At 33.5% G+C, this 19,732-nt stretch overlaps 1 protein-coding gene across 1 annotated transcript; it reads left to right on the forward strand.

Moving 5' to 3' along the window:
* The first annotated feature begins 1,293 nt into the window (after positions 1-1,293).
* Positions 1,294-1,995, forward strand: LOC120172578 (casparian strip membrane protein 1-like). The gene is made up of 3 exons (XM_039180009.1): positions 1,294-1,574; positions 1,666-1,789; positions 1,873-1,995. Exons 1-3 carry the CDS (start codon positions 1,294-1,296, stop codon positions 1,993-1,995), a joined length of 528 nt encoding a protein of 175 aa, XP_039035940.1.
* The last annotated feature ends 17,737 nt before the right edge of the window (positions 1,996-19,732 follow it).

The following is a 19,732-nucleotide window of genomic DNA, read 5'->3' on the forward strand; positions in this document are numbered from 1 at the left end:
TTACCCTTTAATCGATGTTGATCTTTATGTTGTGGATGTGACAGTTAATAATGCTAATATAGCGTACTACGATATTAATGTGAAAGTTTATGTATGAATAATGGTGTGACAAAAGTTTTAATTGCTATTTTGGTTGAGTTAGATCGAATGTACTTAAGAAGGAAAGCGTTAACGAAAAAATTAATAGATTGTATAATAGGTTATAAACTTATATTTGCCATGTTATTCCGGTTATGTATTTGTTTGTATCATCCCTTGGAACCAATAAGAAAGCAAATAGGCTTGTAAACAAACCAAATGAACACGAACGGGAGTATATTCATGTTCGTTCGTTTAACTTTAGCTGAACAAATGAACGAACACGAACATAAACGAACACGAACATAAACGAACACAAAAGTTATTATTCATGTTCGTTCGCTAAGGAATGTAGCTTGTTTGTTTTCTTTCATTTAAATGAGAAACAAAGATAAACGAACGAATATAAACGAACATGCATAAACATAACAAATGAATATAATCAAACACAGTAAATGAACATAAACAACAACAACAATAATCACATAAAATTCATTAGAGTTAAAATTATTTGGGCTTTAAATGGGTATGATTTTTATTTTCTTTAATTGATTTGAGTTTAAAATTATTTAGGTTTTAAAATATTAATGATTGGGTCTTAATATTTTAAATATGTACAAAGATTGGGTTGAATATAAACGAATGTAGATAAACGAACATACATGGACATAAATGAACGAATATAAACAAACATACACGGACATAAATGAACGAACATAAACAAACGGATTACCGAATATTCACGAACGTAAATGAACGAGCGAAATATTTATTCGTGTTCGTTCATTTAATTAAACGAGCATAAAATTTTGTTCATGTTTATTCATTTAATAAATAAACGAATATAAACGAACTTCCCAAACGATTCAATGAACATCCAGTTCGTTTACATGCCTAAAAGCAAACAACTGCTCCCATCTTCCTCTAACTGAGGTCCTTAACATTTTCGCATGAATTTGATGGAAATGGTGCAAGTTAAGATCGGTGGGGGCAACAACTCCAATGTACGAACTAAAATCATTGCACCGAATCTCCTTGTTAAGTGAACCACTAAATAAAAAAAAAATCACCTTATTAAAGATTTTAATAAGAGAATGGGTGTTCAACTTGATCCCTATATAAGCACATCGTACCAACGATATTCACATGAAATCTTCAGACAAAACAATACATGCATCTTTCTCATCGGTCTTATTGCTCAACAATATCTCTTTAATGGAGACCAGTTCAACATCGATTAACATCCCGGAGACGAAGTCCAAGTCCAAAGGAAAAGCCCCATTGTCAACCACTTCGAAAGCTGTAGCTCGCGGCGTCGAACGACCGAGACGGGAAGAGAAAAAAGGGATTGCCATCGGTGACTTCATTCTACGGCTCTGTGCCATGGCAGCCACCATGGGTGCCGCCATAACGGTGGGGATTGCCGATCAGACTCTCCCCTTTTTCACTCAGTTCTTCCAGTTCCAAGCTCAATACGATGATCTTCCAACTATGGTGCGTCTCCCTTTTCTTAATTACCTCACATGATCGTCTTTGAAATTCATAACTTTTCATGTGTGATATATATTGATGGAATTAATCATACAGGTTTTTCTTGATAGCAAATTCCATAGTCGTCGGTTACCTTCTCCTTTCGTTGCCGTTCTCCATAATCTGTATCATTCGTCCACTTGCAAAAACGCCGAGGCTGCTCCTTGTGATCTTTGAGGCCGTTAAAACTACGCACTCTATATCTCTCTCTTTCTCACGCTAATTTCACAATCGTTCGTATTATAAATTGTATGATTTGTGTAGGCGATGGCGGGTTTAACTACAGCAGCGGCTTCAGCTTCAGCCTCGATTATTTACTTGGCTCATAACGGGAATTCAAACACCAATTGGCTACCTTTCTGTCAACAGTTTGGTGATTTTTGTTAGGCAGTAAGCGGAGCTGCGGTGTGTTCTTTCATAGCTGCCACCCTCCTCTTGTTTCCTTTCAGCTTTTGCTCTTAAAAGAAACTGACAAAAATCACACACCCTCTCTCCCTCTACGTCGATATATATATATATGTATATTCCTTGATGTCTCGACTCTGTGACCCATAGATTTCGCAGGATTTCTCTAGATATTAATGCGTGATTTGCTGTGTTGGCATGGATGATTTTCATTTGCCTTTGTGTAACTTTATAAGGTAAAGTATAGTAATGGTCACTAAACTTTTCTAAATCTTTCATTTAGGTCCCAACTTTTAAAACTTGCAAAACAGTCCCCCAACATTTAGTCCGTTTACAATACTATCCCCCAATATTTAGTTCATTTGCAATATGGTCCCCGACGTAACCGGCCATTTGACGTCGCTACACTGTCGTTAGTACGTTTGCAATATGGTAACTGAACTTTTCAAGCGCTTGCATTTAGGTCCCCTAACTTTTAAAACTTGTAATATAATCCACAATTTCATTCTAAACCCTAAATTCCTTTTCGATCTCAAATTTCCTTTTTCGTTCTCTCTTCTCATTTCCAGCATAACTTTTCAGTCGGGGATGCATGGGAAATTCTTATCTAACTTTGAATTATGTGGAGGTGTTGACTTGAATAAGGGTCCATTGAGAGAAGACCTGACTAAGGAACTATCGGGACCATCAACGATTCAAGGTGTAATGTTAGATACAAGTCATTTCAGGTGAAACATAGATGTTCAATGAAATGCTTGTGAGAAAAAAATGGGGTTAGAAATGTAGAGTTGACAAATGCTACTAAGATAAACTAAGTATCATTGTTGAAAGTCACCAACAAAGCTGGAACTATTTTGTATAAATGACATATAATATTTTATTCGTTTAATCCTTGTGGTTAAAGATTTTCCAACAGATGATCAAATATAATGAAATCCCAAACAGTGCATTCACCTCGTAGTCTCTTTCGCTCACATGCACTCTCGTTTGGTTTTTGTTCTTTAATTTTCCGCCATATAAATTGTAAACCCAAGCAGTGCTCTGTCTTTCAGCATTTTATTTACAAAGTGTAGACACTCATTTTCTTAAAAGATAGAACTAGCAAGAGTTCCTCTCCTATGAGGACTCTTCCACCACCATATCTTTTAAAGCAACAACCACACCAACAAACGTGCAACAACCGAGCAAGGAGTCTAGTCGCATTAGGATTCTATTGTTAATAGGATTCTAAAAATAGTTAGTTTTTTCACTATAAATATATGTAATCCTCCCCATTTGTAACATACGATTTACATACAAAAATACAGAGGAAAGCACGGAAAATACAAAGGCAAAGCTATTGTAAACGATTCGAAAAGAAAATAAAAGGTACATCTTTTTTACTTTTGATTCAGTCCCTTACATTTACTTTTTAATTATTATTATTTTATTTATTTAACTTTATTTATACACACATTTCCCTTGTTACTCATTTTTTTAATTGTTTTGTTATTATTTTTTATGTAATATTTTTTACATTTTATGCATTTTCTTTTTTACTTTAGTATATATATATTAGATTACATATATATATATATGATAATTTTCATTATCTGTTTTATTAATTTATATATATTTACTATTTTTTACGTTTTTATTTATTTTATATATATACATATTATCATTTCGTTTATCTTATATCTATTTTATTTATTTTATTTAATTTTATATTTTTCCCCTCTTGCATTTATTTATTTACTATGTATATATTATTTTCACCATTATTTTCTAGTGTTTTATTTATTTCATTTGTTTTTATAGACTTTATTTATTTATTTTTATGTCTTTTATTTTATTTTATTTTATTTCATTTCATTTCTTTATTTTTATTTAATTTACTTGTTATCGTTAATTTATTATTATTCTTTCCTTTGTCTTTCTTTTATTCGGTTTATTTTATCTTCTCAATTTCATCAGTTTTCTATTTTGTTAGTTTTTATTACCTTTTTTCTAACACGTTTATTGATTTTTCCAAGAGTACGCTTTCAAATCAATCAATTGTAAGTAATTTGAATCGGGTCTGTTAAATTTTAATTTAAATTTTGAATTTTCGCAACTAAGACAATCGACAAATTAATTGGTACCGAAAGGGCGGTTCAAGGGTGCTAATCCTTCCTTGACCTTAACCGACTCCCGAACTCGACACATTTCTGGTACAACGAAGATCAAGTAAGATGGTGTCCGACCCACCTAAATTCGTTTTAAAGTGGTCGGTGGTGACTCCAATCCATATTTTTCAAGTCGAAGCCCAATTCGGGGGCCCAACCGAAAGATGGTTATGACAGCTTGGCGACTCTGCTGGGGATAGGTAAGTGAGTTAGGCCAAAATTAATTTTCGGTTGTATTTTTATGCGAAAATGGTAAATTTTAATTTTAATTTACTTATTCGATTCCAATTATTTATATTTGATTTTTTTAAATAAATAGTTGTACTGACGTTTTTTTAATGATTTCAGATTTTTCAAAATTTTCATCTCAGGCTCTATACCCGAGCTCCAAACCCTTTTAAGTGGGGGTGAAAGCGACGCCTTCGTGGGAATTTATTCTCCGTATGGGCCTAGCGAGTAACCTTCGGGATGCATATACCTTATGTCTTCGTGTGAATTTATTCTCCGTATGGGCATAAGTGAATGTTTCCTCTCGAGTTTAACTTGTCCACATAAGCTTGTAATGGGCTTAGGACTAAGGGTCTGGCAAGCCCAAGGGGGCACCAGCAAGGATAACTCGATGACCTTTCTAGAACCCAAATCGAGAGTACAAGGAATTATAACCCACCCCAAAACCTCATTTCTAAACCCTAGGTTGCTTTGTTTCCTGCTTTATTTTCTGTTTAAAGCATGTGAACTAGACAAATATGCGATTAGGATTTGTTTGAAATTAGCATGCGTGATATAGATCATGTCCAGGTAGGAATAATGAGCATGTTGGGTAGATATCATGTGGGGTAGGATTTATTATTATTATTTTGATTTACCTCACTAACTCTTTTTGTTCTCTTTTATTTCGTTTTCATCATTTGCATTATTTAAAAGAGGTGTTGATCCAAAAAAAAACGTGTTCGTTAACCATAAATAATTTGCATTAATGAACAAATGGGTTGTAATACAAGAGATGAAGAATGCAGGGGTTCGACTATGGTCAGAAAAGACTCATAAAGAAAAGGAGGACAATCTGCAAGGCAACTATGTGTCACATTCGATCAAGAAGACGTGGTGTCCACAATCAAGTACATCAAAAGTTAACTTTTCAAAAATTGGTCGACAAAGGTGGTAGGGGCAAGACGAGAAAAAGGTTACTAACCTCGAGAGTCCATTCAAAGACACAAGAACAAGATGGCAAGTCATTGTCGACAAATTCAAGAAACAAGCAAATGAACTTCGGATAATCCCTTTGATGGAGGATTTCAATAGAGTTTCTGATTCAGCAAAGGATGAAAGACAGAAATACAGTCATTCGATACTTTTGGGAACCAGTACAAAAAATAACTCAACATTTTCACGGTTCATCCAAAGAGGCCGGAGCGTTTCGACAGTTTATTCAACCGATGAAAGGCGAAGGTAGAAGACTAGTCAACTTGTTTCAGGGTGTTGAGGATTTAGTCCAGATGTACCTTTAAATATGTTTATTGTCTCTTTAAAGATAAAACACTTTTGTCACAATAAAAATTATTTATAATAACAAACATGTTTTTGGATCGATACCTCCAACATTTCATGTATTTTTGTATTTTGCATTTTGCATCTACATTTCATTTTTAAGCATTTTCATGAACATGAAATTTCTTCATGGAGAATTCGATGAAGTGATTTTAACCACATGACACCACATGGAAGCAAGATTGTAACATGTTGAAAACATTTTGATATTTCGATATAACAAATTAAGTTAAATGAATTTTAATATTTTCCAAATGATTTTCTAAGTATATTCGATAGAATTATTCGAATATCAAAACATTACTCCAAATCTTTCAAAGATCATTTTTAATCCTTACTCAAAGTGTAAAATTAAGTTTTAATCTTAAAACAATTTCAAAATAATTTTACAAAGTATTTCGAACCATTTCAAAGCCAAAAATTCTAGATTGCTCAGAGAGAACCGATTCCCCCCTAAGGGGGTACCGATTCCCCCCTGAATGGTTTGGCTCCGAGAATTTCAGTATGCTCGGAGGGAACCGATTCCCCCCCAGGGGGTACCAATTCCCCCTTGTATAACGGTCAAAATATTTGAATTTTATACTTAGGGAACCGATTCCCCATAGGGGGTACCGATTCCCCCACGCTCCAAGCTGTTTTCATTAATTGACTATATGATATATGATCTTCAAGGTGTATTTAAGCAAGCTTAGAAGCCATTGATCAACAACAAGAAACATCAAGCAATTAGAATCAAGAGAGAATCAAAGAGAAAGCATCAAACCTCAAGTTTGAGCATTTCAAGCCTATTTTTCATTCAATATTCATTTTCTTTCAAGAACACTTATTGTGCTCAATTGTATTTATTCTTGAGTGTTCTTTCTTTGTTCTATAATTGTGCAAACATATTTGCCTTGTGAGGTTTTTCTTGTAAGTTTGCAAATTTGTATTTCTCTTTGAGAAAAGAGTGTTCTCAAGAATTGGGGTATATTCTTGAGGGAGTTGTAAGGTTATCTCTTTGGCCTCAAAAGAAAGAAAAAATTAGTGAATTTGTTGGAAAATCCTTAGTGTGGATAGCTAAGGTAGTGGACGTAGACTTTGGTTGATAAAGTCGAACCACTCTAAATCGATGTTCAATTTCTTTCAATTTTCTGCAAAAAGCTTCCACCAAAATTTTTATTGCCAATTCACCCCCTTTTGGTCGATTCAGTCAATCGATTAACTCAATAATTGTATCAGAGCCTAACTCATTTGAAGGTTTAATCGCCTCTTGATTCGATCCGGGAAGAGTTAAATCGATAAAGATGGCGTCCACTTCCGGTTCATTCTCCATGGAAGAATCCAGACCAATTGACGTGCCTCCACACTTCAATGGAACAAATTATCGTCATTGGAAGAGGTGTATGATGATATTCATCAAAGCATTTGATATGGAAGCTTGGATGATAATCAAGAAAGGATATTCCTCTCCTACTAAGAAGGCAAAGAAGTGGAGTATTCAAGAACGGAATGAAGCTCAACAAAACTTAAAGGCTATGCACATGTTGTGTTGTGCAATTGATCCTAATGTATATAAAGGAGTTTCTTCTTGTTCAAGTGCCAAGAAAATGTGGGATAAGCTTGAGGAGATCTATAGAGACAAGGAAGAAGAAGAACCAATAAAAGTGATGTCTCTATTAGCTCTCACAGAGCCAAAGGTATCTTCTAACTCAAATATATCAAATTCAAAATCTTTTAATGAGTTACAAGATGCTTATGATAAATTATTTTCGGAGTTTGAGACCATGAACTCCAAATACAATAAATTGATTTCTAAATTTATTGCTAAAAATGATCTTCTTTTGAAAGCTAAAACAGACTTGGAAAATCAAAATGAAATGTTGAGAAAGGAGTTAGAGCTTTCAAAAATAAAATCTGAAAACTTTGAAAAAGAAAATTTCAAATTAAACAAACTTCTTCTAGAAATGAAAATGGATTTTGAAAATCCAAATGAAATCTTGAAAAAGGATTTAGAACTCTCAAAAATGAAATTTGAAAGTATTGAAAAAAGAAATTTTCAATTTAAAAGATAAGCTTGAATGTTTAACTAAAGAAAAAGAGATCATTCTAAATAATTCATCTAGTTCAATAATGACAATATGTTCACATTGTCATTATCATGGTCATAAGGAACATACTTGTCCTTTAAAAAAAGGAAAACGATTTAAAATTATACAAGTATGGATTCCAAAAGGAACAAGAGGCATTGAAACTAATGTTCAAGGATCCAAAGCAATTTGGATACCAAAATCTACTTAAATGTCTCTTGTAGGTGTGTGGGAGCAATGGTGATGAAGTTGATGATATTCAAGATGCTCTAGCCACACATGAAAAAGTAATGGGTAACCTCTAAACTTATTTTTTTTTTATTTGGTTGCTCATTTATTCTATGCATGCATGAGGTTTTAAATGTTAAATAATTCTAAATGATTATGTTTTGTCTCATGTATGTTGAAAACTATTGTATGATGAACATGGTAATTTTTTTTAAACTCTAGTTCATCATATTAATTTTTGGTCAAAATTGTTTTTAAAATGTAATTGACATCTCTTTAATAATTGATATTGATTTTTCAAGAACTTTGGTTTTGCAAAATTTTGATCTGAAATTTTTAATGTTTATGCATAGATTTTTGTTTAAATATTATAAAGTTTTAATGCATAACATTTTCAAAAACTTTATGCATGTGCTCTTACTCTCTATAATCAACATTGCATAATGTTTTATATGTGAATGGGTTAAAAACATAATCTTTTGAAAAAATGAATTTGATAAAAGATACAATGTTTTATTTTAAATGATTACAAAATTGATTGACATTGCATCTACTTTCGATTATGCTTATTGGTCATAAAATAGGGATATCTACATGGTGCATTTAGATTCTATTGATATGACTAATTTGTGCCTAGTTACTAAGGATGAACATGATAGTTGGTTATGGCATAGGAGACTAGGACATGCTAGTATGAGTGTTTTGCAATGGCTAATTAAAGGTGATTTAGTTCGAGGGTTGCCTAAGCTTAAATTTGATAATGACAAAATCTATGATGCTTGTGCTAAAGGAAAACAAAAACGAGTTTCTTTTAAATCCATTAATGATGTATCAACTAGTAGAGTTTTACAATTGATCCATTTAGATCTTTTTGGGCCAACTAGAACTACTAGCTTGGGTGGAAAACAATATGCATTTGTCTTGGTAGATGACTATTCTAGATATACTTGGGGTTCTATTTTTAAATACTAAAGATGAAGCATTAGAACAATTCATCACGTTTTCAAAAGTAATCCAAAATGAAAAAGGTTACTCTATAACTAGTGTTAGGAGTGATCATGGAACTAAATTTGAAAATCTTGGATTTACTGAATTTTGTAACTCTAACGGTATTAGCCATAATTTTTCAGCACCTAGAACCCCTCAACAAAATGGAGTTGTTGAGAGGAAAAATCAAACTTTAGAAGAAATTGCTAGAACCATGCTTTGTGAAAATAATTTGCCAAAATATTTTTGGGCGAAAGCCACAAATACCGCTTGTTATGTTGTAAATCGAGTAATGATTAGGCCAATTTTAAAGAAAACTCCATATGAAATTTTCAAAAATAAAAAGCCTAACATTAGTTATTTTCATCCTTTTGGGTGTAAATGTTTTGTTTTTAAACAACGGTAAAGAAAACCTTGGCAAATTTGATGCTAAAAGTGATGAAGGAATTTTTCTGGGTTATTCCTTAAATTCTAAAGCCTATCGTGTATTTAATAAAACAACTTTAGTTGTAGAAGAGTCTATACATGTTGTTTTCGATGATAATCCCCTTCCGAGGAAGGATTCTTGTGTGAATGATGATGTAGGTGTTATAAATACAAATGACGTTAGACATGACGTTGGAGAACCATCATCAAAGGAAGAAACGAAAAATGAGGAAACTCATGATCCTCTTGAGAATCCAACCATTGAAGAAAGGGAAGTATCTTATCCAAGAGAGTACAACTATGTCAAGGATGGTGAAATTATAGGTGATCCATCAAAAGGGGTAACAAGTCGATCTTCTCTTAGAAATATTTGTAATTATGTTGCATTTATTTCATGCATAGAGCCTAAGAATATTAAAGAAGCATTAAATGATGAACATTGGATTATGGCTATGCAAGAAGAGTTAAATCAATTTGAGAGAAGTAAAGTATAGACATTAGTTGAAAGGCTTAGTAATAAATCTACTGTAGGTACTAGATGGGTATTTAGAAATAAGCTTGATGAGAGTGGTAATATAGTGAGAAACAAGGCTAGACTTGTTGCTCAAGGGTATACTCAAGAAGAGGGCATAGACTATGATGAAACATACGCTCCCGTAGCTAGGATGAAAGCAATTAGAATGTTATTAGCATTTGCATGTTTCAATGAATTTAAATTATATCAAATGGATGTTAAAAGTGCATTTTTAAATGGTTTTATAAAAGAAGAAGTGTATGTGGAACAACCTCCAGGTTTTGAAGATTCAAATTTTACGGATCATGTTTTAAAATTGACAAAAGCTCTTTATGGTTTAAAGCAAGCTCGTAGAGATTGGTATGAAAGATTGTCAATTTTTTTAATTGAAAAAGGTTTTTCAAAAGGGAAGGTTGACACTACATTGTTTTTGAAGCATAAAGGTAAAAATTTATTAGTAGTTCAAATTTATGTTGATGATATAATATTTGGTTCTACTAATGATGTTCTTTGCCAAGAATTTTCTAAGCTAATGCAAAGTGAGTTTGAGATGAGCATGATGGGGGAGCTCTCATTTTTCTTGGGACTCCAAATCAAGCAAAGAAAAGATGGCATCTTCATCAATCAAGCTAAGTACGTCAAAGATATGCTCAAGAAGTTTGGACAGGAAAATGGGAAACCTCATGACACTCCAATGAGCTCTTCAACAAAGCTTGACTTAGATGAAGGAGGTAAATGTGTAGATGTTAAATTATATAGGTCAATGATTGGATCTCTACTTTATCTAACTGCAAGTAGACGGATATTATGTTTAGTGTTTGCTTATGTGCTAGATTTCAATCATGTCCTAAGGAATCATATTTACTAGATGTTAAGAGAATCTTTAGATACCTTAAAGACACTCCTAGTTTAGGACTTTGGTATCCTAGAGACTCTAGCTTTAGCTTGCATGCTTTTTCTGATGCGGATTATGGAGGATGCAAATTAGATAGGAAAAGCACCTCCGGTACTTGCTAATTCCTTGGAAATATGCTAATTTCTTAATTTTCAAATAAACAAAATTGTGTTGCATTATCTACCACTGAAGCCGAATACATTTCACTGGTAGTTGTTGTGCACAAGTTTTATGGATAAACAACAACTTTTTGATTATGGAATTGAAGTAGGTACCATTCCTATCAAGTGTGACAATACTAGTGCTATTTGTCTCACTAAAAATCCCATCCAACACTCTAGAACTAAGCACATTGAAATAAGACATCACTTCATTAGAGACCATGTCACTAAGGAAGATGTAGTTCTAGAATTTGTTGATACTTTGCACCAATTAGCGGATATCTTTACAAAACCTTTAGACAAGGAACGATTTTGGACACTTAGGAGAGAATTAGGTTTGACCAATCTATCTTCACTGAGTGTTTAAAATAATTTTAGCACTTTTAATAATAAATGAAAAATGCTTATAATATAATTTTTTGATTGCATTCATTGCTATTAGTTAGGGGGAGTTTATGATTCTTGATGAAAAATTAATTTTATGTTCAAATATCGTTTAAAGATTAATTGAATTGTTTGAACATGATTAATTTTCAATATATGAGTTGCCAATACCACTAGAGGAAATTAATTTAGCATTTTGGATGTTTAAAATCGGATTTTAGAATTTTGGTGTAGAGGGAATCGATCCCCCCTTGAGGGAACCGATTCCCCCTTTGAAGAGGAACCGATTCCCCCCACAGGGGAATCGATACCCCCTAGGGTTCTGGTTTTAACACGGGCAGAACCCAATATTTGCTCAAACCCTCTCTTATTCCTTCACGCCATTTCTTCCCTCTACTCTCTCAAATCTCTATTTTGCCTCAAATCAACGTTTTTAATCGGAATTCACTTCAAATATCATCCTCTAAACCTATTGGAATCATCAAAAACGTGCAAACTTCATCTAATCTCACTCAAATCGAAATCCTTCAAGGTATTTTTCCAAAACTTCTATTTCATCAATTTATGAACATAGAACTAGTTTTAATTAGTTTTAGGATAAACTTTATATCGGGCATTGATTGTTTAGTGATTAGAAACTAGATATCACAACTAATTTCATCAAAAACACAAGAATTTTTCCATTTTTTTTTAAAATTTTCGAAAAAAAATGTTGATTTTCAAATTATTGTGTTTTGATTGAATTATGTTGTTGTTATGAAAACTATATTGTTTCTCAAAACCGTATTTTTCAAAAGTTTTCAAAAACTTTGCCCATTAGGATTGATTTAGAGAACCTTGAAATATTGAGGACTCAATTGAGTTTTTGGATTGATTGAATTACATATATGTGTTTTCTAAATTGCAGGTTATCCATTCTATTCCGATTTTCTAAACCATGTCCAATCCTAAACGTGCTAGGTCATCATCTAGTCGCTCACACCGTCAACCAAATCCACCTCCAAATCCTCAAAATCCAATTTCTAATCCTAATCCTAATCCCATTGATCCTAATTTTACTATCCAAAATTCGAGCTTCAATCATCCTGGTCCTAGAAATCATCGTTTTTGGTATTATCAATATTTCGACTCTTACAAAATCTGGGAAGAACGTATTTCTTCTCCTCAAGCTATGTTAGCTATTAATTTTAAATATCTTCCTCTATTACAAGAGTGGAAATTTGATAAACTCTTTGATCTTGAACCCATCGTTTACCATCAACTTGTTCGTATTTTCTATTCTAATGCCGTTTGTGTTAAAAACCAAACTGAAACCGAAACCATAGGAATTCGTTCCTACCTCCTAGGACAATTCTTATATATTGACTCGGCTTACATAGCCAATACATTCGGATTAGATAATGATGGTATTTCAAATGAAAAACAGGTTTTAGGATCTTGTTATAAAAGAAGGTATAGTGCAAGTGTTCTAGACCTTCATGAACATTTTCTTCATCTAATAATTTCTTGGTGGTTTCGACCATCCGGAGGTCGTTATTCCACTCTTAGAGCCTTAGATCTTTGGTGGTTACATTGTTTCGAAAATAATATTAAAATCAACCTACCTCAGATTATTTTTGCTGAAATTGTTGAAACCGTAAATCTTGTTCCTAAAAAAAAACTCTGTTCATCTCTTGTTTACGGTTGCATTTTGAGTAATCTGTTTTCCAAAGCTGGGATTAGAGTCGGTCTAGATGTCGTTTTTCCCCTTAAGAAACAAATTAATCTTATTTCCTTAACGAGAGCGGGATGGATTAAGGATAAGGAAACCGGTGAATGGGTTCGATCTTCTGCAAATACTCCGGGAGCTAGTTCTTCACAAGCTCCACCCGAAGCTGACGAAGATCTCGAGCTTGAGCAAATAATGCGAGACATCGATGAAGTCGAAGATGAGCCTGAGCAGCCCGAGGAGCAGCCCGAAGAGCAAGCACAACAAACGCATCCAATGCCTCCATATTTCCAATCCTTTATGGAGACATTCGATTTTCAATACGCTACTATGGATTCGCGCTTTACTTCTATAGAGTCCCATTTATCCACAATGGGAGCTCAACAATTAGAAATTCTTCGGGAATGCGTGCAAATAATGAAGCAACCAACACACGTATTAATGACCTCATTAACGAAATGGCCGCTATGCGAGCTCGTTTTCCTTCTCCTGATCCGGATATGTGATTCAATGTTTTGCTTTGAACTCCAAACTTATTGTTTTAACATTTTGAATATTTTGGAATGTTTGAATTTGTGGATTGATTGACTTTGAATTTGTTTGGATTTATGAATGGTTAGAAATTATCTATTTGGTGTGATTAAATTTATTCATTATTGCATCATTTACTTCATGATTATATATATGACCAATTTTGCCATTTCACATTAATTATGAATATTGATTATGAAACTAATGGCTAACGTTTCTCTTGCTTGTGATCTTAGCAGCTTATATTATATATAATTAATTGGCTAACTGATTTCAAAACCTTGTTTAAATTCTTTAAAATGTCTTTTTGATTTAACAAAAAGGGGAAGAAGTGTTAAAGTGTTTTTAAATGATAAATGGGAGAAGTGTTAAAGTAAGGGGGAGTAATTTCAAAACTTGATTTCAAAATCTTAAAATTACTAAAATGTTTTGTTATATCAAAAAGGGGGAGATTGTTGAAAACATTTTGATATTTCGATATAACAAATTAAGTTAAATGAATTTTAATATTTTCCAAATGATTTTCTAAGTATATTCGATAGAATTATTCGAATATCAAAACATTACTCCAAATCTTTCAAAGATCATTTTTAATCCTTACTCAAAGTGTAAAATTAAGTTTTAAACTTAAAACAATTTCAAAATAATTTTACAAAGTATTTCGAACCATTTCAAAGCCAAAAATTTCAGATTGCTCAGAGGGAACCGATTCCCCCTAAGGGGGTACCGATTCCCCCCTGAATGGTTTGGCTCTGAGAATTCCAGTATGCTCGGAGGAACCGATTCCCCCCAAGGGGTACCAATTCCCCCCTTGTATAACGGTCAAAATATTTGAATTTTACACTTAGGGAACTGATTCCCCATAGGGGGTACCGATTCCCCCCACGCTCCAAGTTGTTTTATTAATTGTTTTCACACTAAAACGGCTATATGATCTTTACTAATCATCCCCAACGTTTAGAAGTGATTCAAGGTGTATTTAAGCAAGCTTAGAAGCCATTGATCAACAACAAGAAACATCAAGCAATTAGAATCAAGAGAGAATCAAAGAGAAAACATCAAACCTCAAGTTTGAGCATTCCAAGCCTATTTTTCATTCAATATTCATTTTGCTTTCAAGAACACTTATTGTGCTCAATTGTATTTATTCTTGAGTGTTCTTTCTTTGTTCTAGAATTGTGCAAACATATTTGCCTTGTGAGGTTTTTCTTGTAAGTTAGCAAATTTGTATTTCTCTTTGAGAAAATAGTGTTCTCAAGAATTTGGGTATATTCTTGAGGGAGTTGTAAGGTTATCTCTTTGGCCTCAAAAGAAAGAACAAATTAGTGAATTTGTTGGAAAATCCTTAGTGTGGATAGCTAAGGTAGTGGGCGTAGACTTTGGTTGATAAAGTCAAACCACTCTAAATCACTGTGCAATTTCTTTCAATTTTCTGCAAAAAGCTTCCACCAAAATTTTTATTGCCAATTCACCCCCTCTTGGCCGATTCAGTCAATCGATTAACTCAACATAACATCAAAAGAAAAAAACTGAAATCACAACGAATGAGCCCGAACAGCTGGTTGTACGACTAAGCCTGCCAGGATGATATGAGAAAAGAGTCCACATATCCTAAGGGCTACGATGTTGAAGCTGTTTGCAGTTGTCACATAAGATGCTCCAAACATTCATCTGAGAACTATGAGGCGCTGAAGCGCGAGATCTAAAACCCGATGGATTCAGGGGCATGTACAACCCAATAAGGGGGCATTGCATATATCATTTGCACTTAGAGGATTGTTTTGCTTGAACAAGTCTTTGATCTTTCATGTTTGCTTAATCTATTAAACGATTGAATTTATGCTACTTTCTAAGGTGGAGCAATTGAACAAATTTTAATCTTTAGTTCTTCGAATATTGCCAAGTGCAAAGATTCAATCAGAACAAAAAGAAAAAAGAGAAAAAAACAAAGAGAAAATAAAAAAGAAAAAGGAAAATTGCAGAAAAAAGAAGACAAGATGCATATGAAAAGATTCTCTCGATTCAAACGACGCATTGAGATTTAAACTATGAGATTGATCAAGCACAATCATTTCCGAATCACTGAACCACTTCACTCAAAGATCATAGAGCATCAAATGAGATTGATCAAGCACAATCATTTCTGAATTACTGAATCACTTCACTCGAAGATCATGGATCATCAAGAGAGAGACACATACGTGCATATTCAAATTGAGCAAGATATAATCGAAGATATCAGAATGAATTGATCCTTGGTTCAATCACCCTTAAACACTTTTTTGGGCCTTTTATCACTTTCTTTCATAACCATGAACCATGACCTACGTTACGTGCCTTAAAAGTCCATTCTAATCATACATGGATTTCTAAACATAAGAGATTATCTTCAGATTTCACCCGCCCATCAGGATTAATCTTTATTTGCAAAAAATATTGTAATTAATGCATGATAAAGAAAAATAACAAAATGGGGTTCAAGACATAAATTACGAATGACGTCTTGAAACCAAATGAGGATTCGAGTTGAAAACATGAAAAGGTGGCTCAAATACAAAAATTGGGCAACTGAGATGATCACATGAATTCATTGATAAGGTATCACACAATCTGAGCTTGACCATGAAAGTTGGGAATCGGAGAACACATCCAATAGAGGAGCATGCAAGATACCCCATCAAACCTTTGAGCATCAAATAAACAAAAATGCCAAACCTTTGACTAAACACAATAACCTGAGACATTTTTATCCTTTCCTTACTTAACCATTTCCCAAAAATAGACTTGATCTTGGCACGTATCAAACGGCTATAATTTATTGAAGGATTAACAATGTAATTAATTCTTTGATATCGAATGAACTCTGGTTTTATGATTTGTCTCAATTGTAAAACCGTGAAAGGGGCAATATTTTCAAAACTTTTGGTTAAACATTTTTCGAAACTCTTTTTTGATATTTTCAGAACTTTGAAAATAAAAAAGAAAGAAAAATATATTTTTTCAAAACAAGACAATCTCTCTAGAGTGGATATTGGTAAATGACATGTGGCTCTCAAACACAAAACTCATGCTTAGAATCAATGCTGAAGCAAGAAATCAGGAACAATGAGGGCATCTTTGAAGATTCAACATCAAATGTTGGGGCATTTTTTTAGATTTAACATCAAATGTTGGGCTTTTTTGAGATTTAACATCGAATATTGGGGCATCTTTGGGAATTCAACATCCTCATACAAATTATCAGATCTTTTGAAGGCATTTCCTCCATATGCAGGAACAAGCACACAAAGCACGAGACTCCATCCAGAGGATAAAACAGAACTAATTCATGTTACATTCATCTTAGACATACTTAAGAGCATCGCATTTATCATTTTTTGAATACATAAGTTTTTGCAGCTTTTAGAGTCAAGTTTCAACTTCAAGATGAAAGATGCTCGATTCAAAAGCACATGGTGGATGCTCAACTTCACAGCGAAGGGGCAACTGTCTATCGACAAATAACTTTTCAATTTCATTCAGAGTCAATTTCAACTTCACAGCGAAGGATATTGGACTCGAAGCGACACAATTTGCTCGAGAGTAGATTTTAACTTCACGACGAATGATATCTAGCTCGAAGCCAAACTTTACAATAAAGGGGTCATCCACGATTTCAACTTCACGGTGAAGGGAATCGTGTCTACCCGCAACATACAATACTCTACGGTTTCAACTTCACGATGAATGATATCCAAGTCAAGGCTCAACTTCACGACGAAGGGGCCATCTGCGATGTCAACTCCACGACGGAGGATATCGTACCCACACATCCACAATTTTAACTCCACGACGGAGGATATCGTGCCATTTGAGGCTTAACTTCACGACGAATGGGCTTCCCAATTTCAGAGCCAATTTCAACTTCACAGCGAAAAATATTGGACTCGAGAAAACACAAGTTCAACTTCACAGCGAAGGGACGGCTGGTTGTCAATAAACAATTTACCAGTTTTAAAACCAATTTCAACTTCACAGCGAAGGATATTGGACTCGAGACAACACAAGTTCAACATCACAACGAAGGGACAACTGGTTGTCAACAAACAATTTCCCAGTTCTAGAGTCAATTTCAACTTCACGACGGAGGATATTGGACTCAAAACAATATAACTTACTTGGATTTCAACTTCACGACGAATGATATCCAATTCCAAGGCTCTACTTCACAAAAAAGGGGCAATCCACGGTTTCAACTTCACGACAAAGGGAATTGTGCTCACCATTGTCTCTCTTGAGACAATTTCCAAGTTTTGTCTCTCTTGAGACAGTTTCCCTTGAAACAAAATCTTTGAATATCTTTTCCTTGAAACAAATTTCGTCTCCCTTGAGACATTTTTTTTGGAACTAAGTTTTGTCTCTCTTGAGACAGTTTCTCTTGAAACATAAACATTGAAAACATTTCCCTTGAAATGAATTTTGTCTCTCTTGAGATAGTTTCCCTTGAGACAGTTTCTCTTGAAGCATATTTTGTCTCCCTTGAGATAGTTTCTCTTGAAGCATAAACTTTGAAAACGTTTCCCTTGAAACACAAAATATTTAAATCAGTTCCCCTTGAAACAAGTTTTGAGACAGTTTCCCTTGAAACTTCAATCTTTGAATACAATTTCTCTTGAAACACAAAAAAAACCTTTGAAATTGTTTCTCTTGAAACACAAAAAACACCTTTGAAGATGTTTCTCTTGAAACACCAAACCCTCAAGTTCGATTACATTCAGCTTTGAGGGCACATCATTTACAGCATAACTCAAGGCTAGAAGGGTTATCTGCCAACCAAAGACCTTCGAGTTTGACTACGCTCAACTTCAAGACACATCATTTACAGCATAGCTCAAGGCAAGAATGGTTATCTGCCAATAAAATTGTCGAGTTTGATTCCATTCAAGTCGATGACACCTCAATCACACTACTGTCCGGCTGCAATCGAGGTTTTCAAGCCGAGAAGTAGATCTGGGTTAGCCGTGCTTTAGTAATAAGAAGCATTTTTCCGTCAGCATAGCTTAAGTCGAGAAAAACTATATGCCAACGAAGACTTTTCGAGTTCGGTTTCATTCAGCTCGAGGGCATATCAACCACATTATAGAGTCAAAAGATTACTTTCCAGTCGAATTTTTAGACAAGGTCTTTTATTTGAGAAGAAGACCAAAGTGGACTACAACGAGAAGCCATATTTTGATTCAAATCATTTCAAGATTGACTCGACTTCGCAACGGATGATCCATCCCCAATTTAATTCGACAGGGAGTTATTCTTCAACTCCACTGAACGAAAATTTGTGTCTTTTTATCTTTGTCCTATTTTTCGTTCCACGAAAAAGGACAAAGAGGGGTAGCTGTAGACACCCATTTTCTTAAAAGATAGAACTAGCAAGAGTTCCTCTCCTATGAGGACTCTTCCACCACCATATCTTTTAAAGCAACAACCACACCAACAAACGTGCAACAACCGAGCAAGGAGTCTAGTCTCATTAGGATTCTATTGTTAATAGGATTCTAAAAATAGTTAGTTTTTTTCACTATAAATACATGTAATCCTCCCCATTTGTAACACACGATTTACATAAAAAAATACAGAGAAAAGCACAGAAAATACAAAGGCAAAGCTATTGTAAACGATTCGAAAAGGAAATAAAAGGTAGCATCTTTTGTACTTTTGATTCGGTCCCTTACATTTACTTTTTAATTATTATTATTTTATTTATTTAACTTTATTTATACGCACATTTCCCTTGTTACTCATTTTATTTAATTGTTTTGTTATTATTTTTTATGTAATATTTTTTTACATTTTATGCATTTTCTTTTTTACTTTAGTATATATATATATATTTTAGATTACATATATATATGATAATTTTCATTATTTGTTTTATTAATTTTTATATATATATTTACTATTTTTTATGGTTTTATTTATTTTATATATATACATATTATCATTTCGTTTATCTTATATATATTTTATTTATTTAATTTAATTTTATATTTTTCCCTCTTGCATTTATTTATTTACTATGTATATATTATTTTCACCATTATTTTCTAGTGGTTTTTTTTATTTCATTTGCTTTTATGGACTTTATTTA

This window comes from Hibiscus syriacus, unplaced genomic scaffold (assembly GCF_006381635.1).
Source record: "Hibiscus syriacus cultivar Baekdansim isolate YM2019G1 unplaced genomic scaffold, ASM638163v2 tig00111855_pilon, whole genome shotgun sequence".
Lineage (NCBI taxonomy): Eukaryota > Viridiplantae > Streptophyta > Magnoliopsida > Malvales > Malvaceae > Hibiscus > Hibiscus syriacus.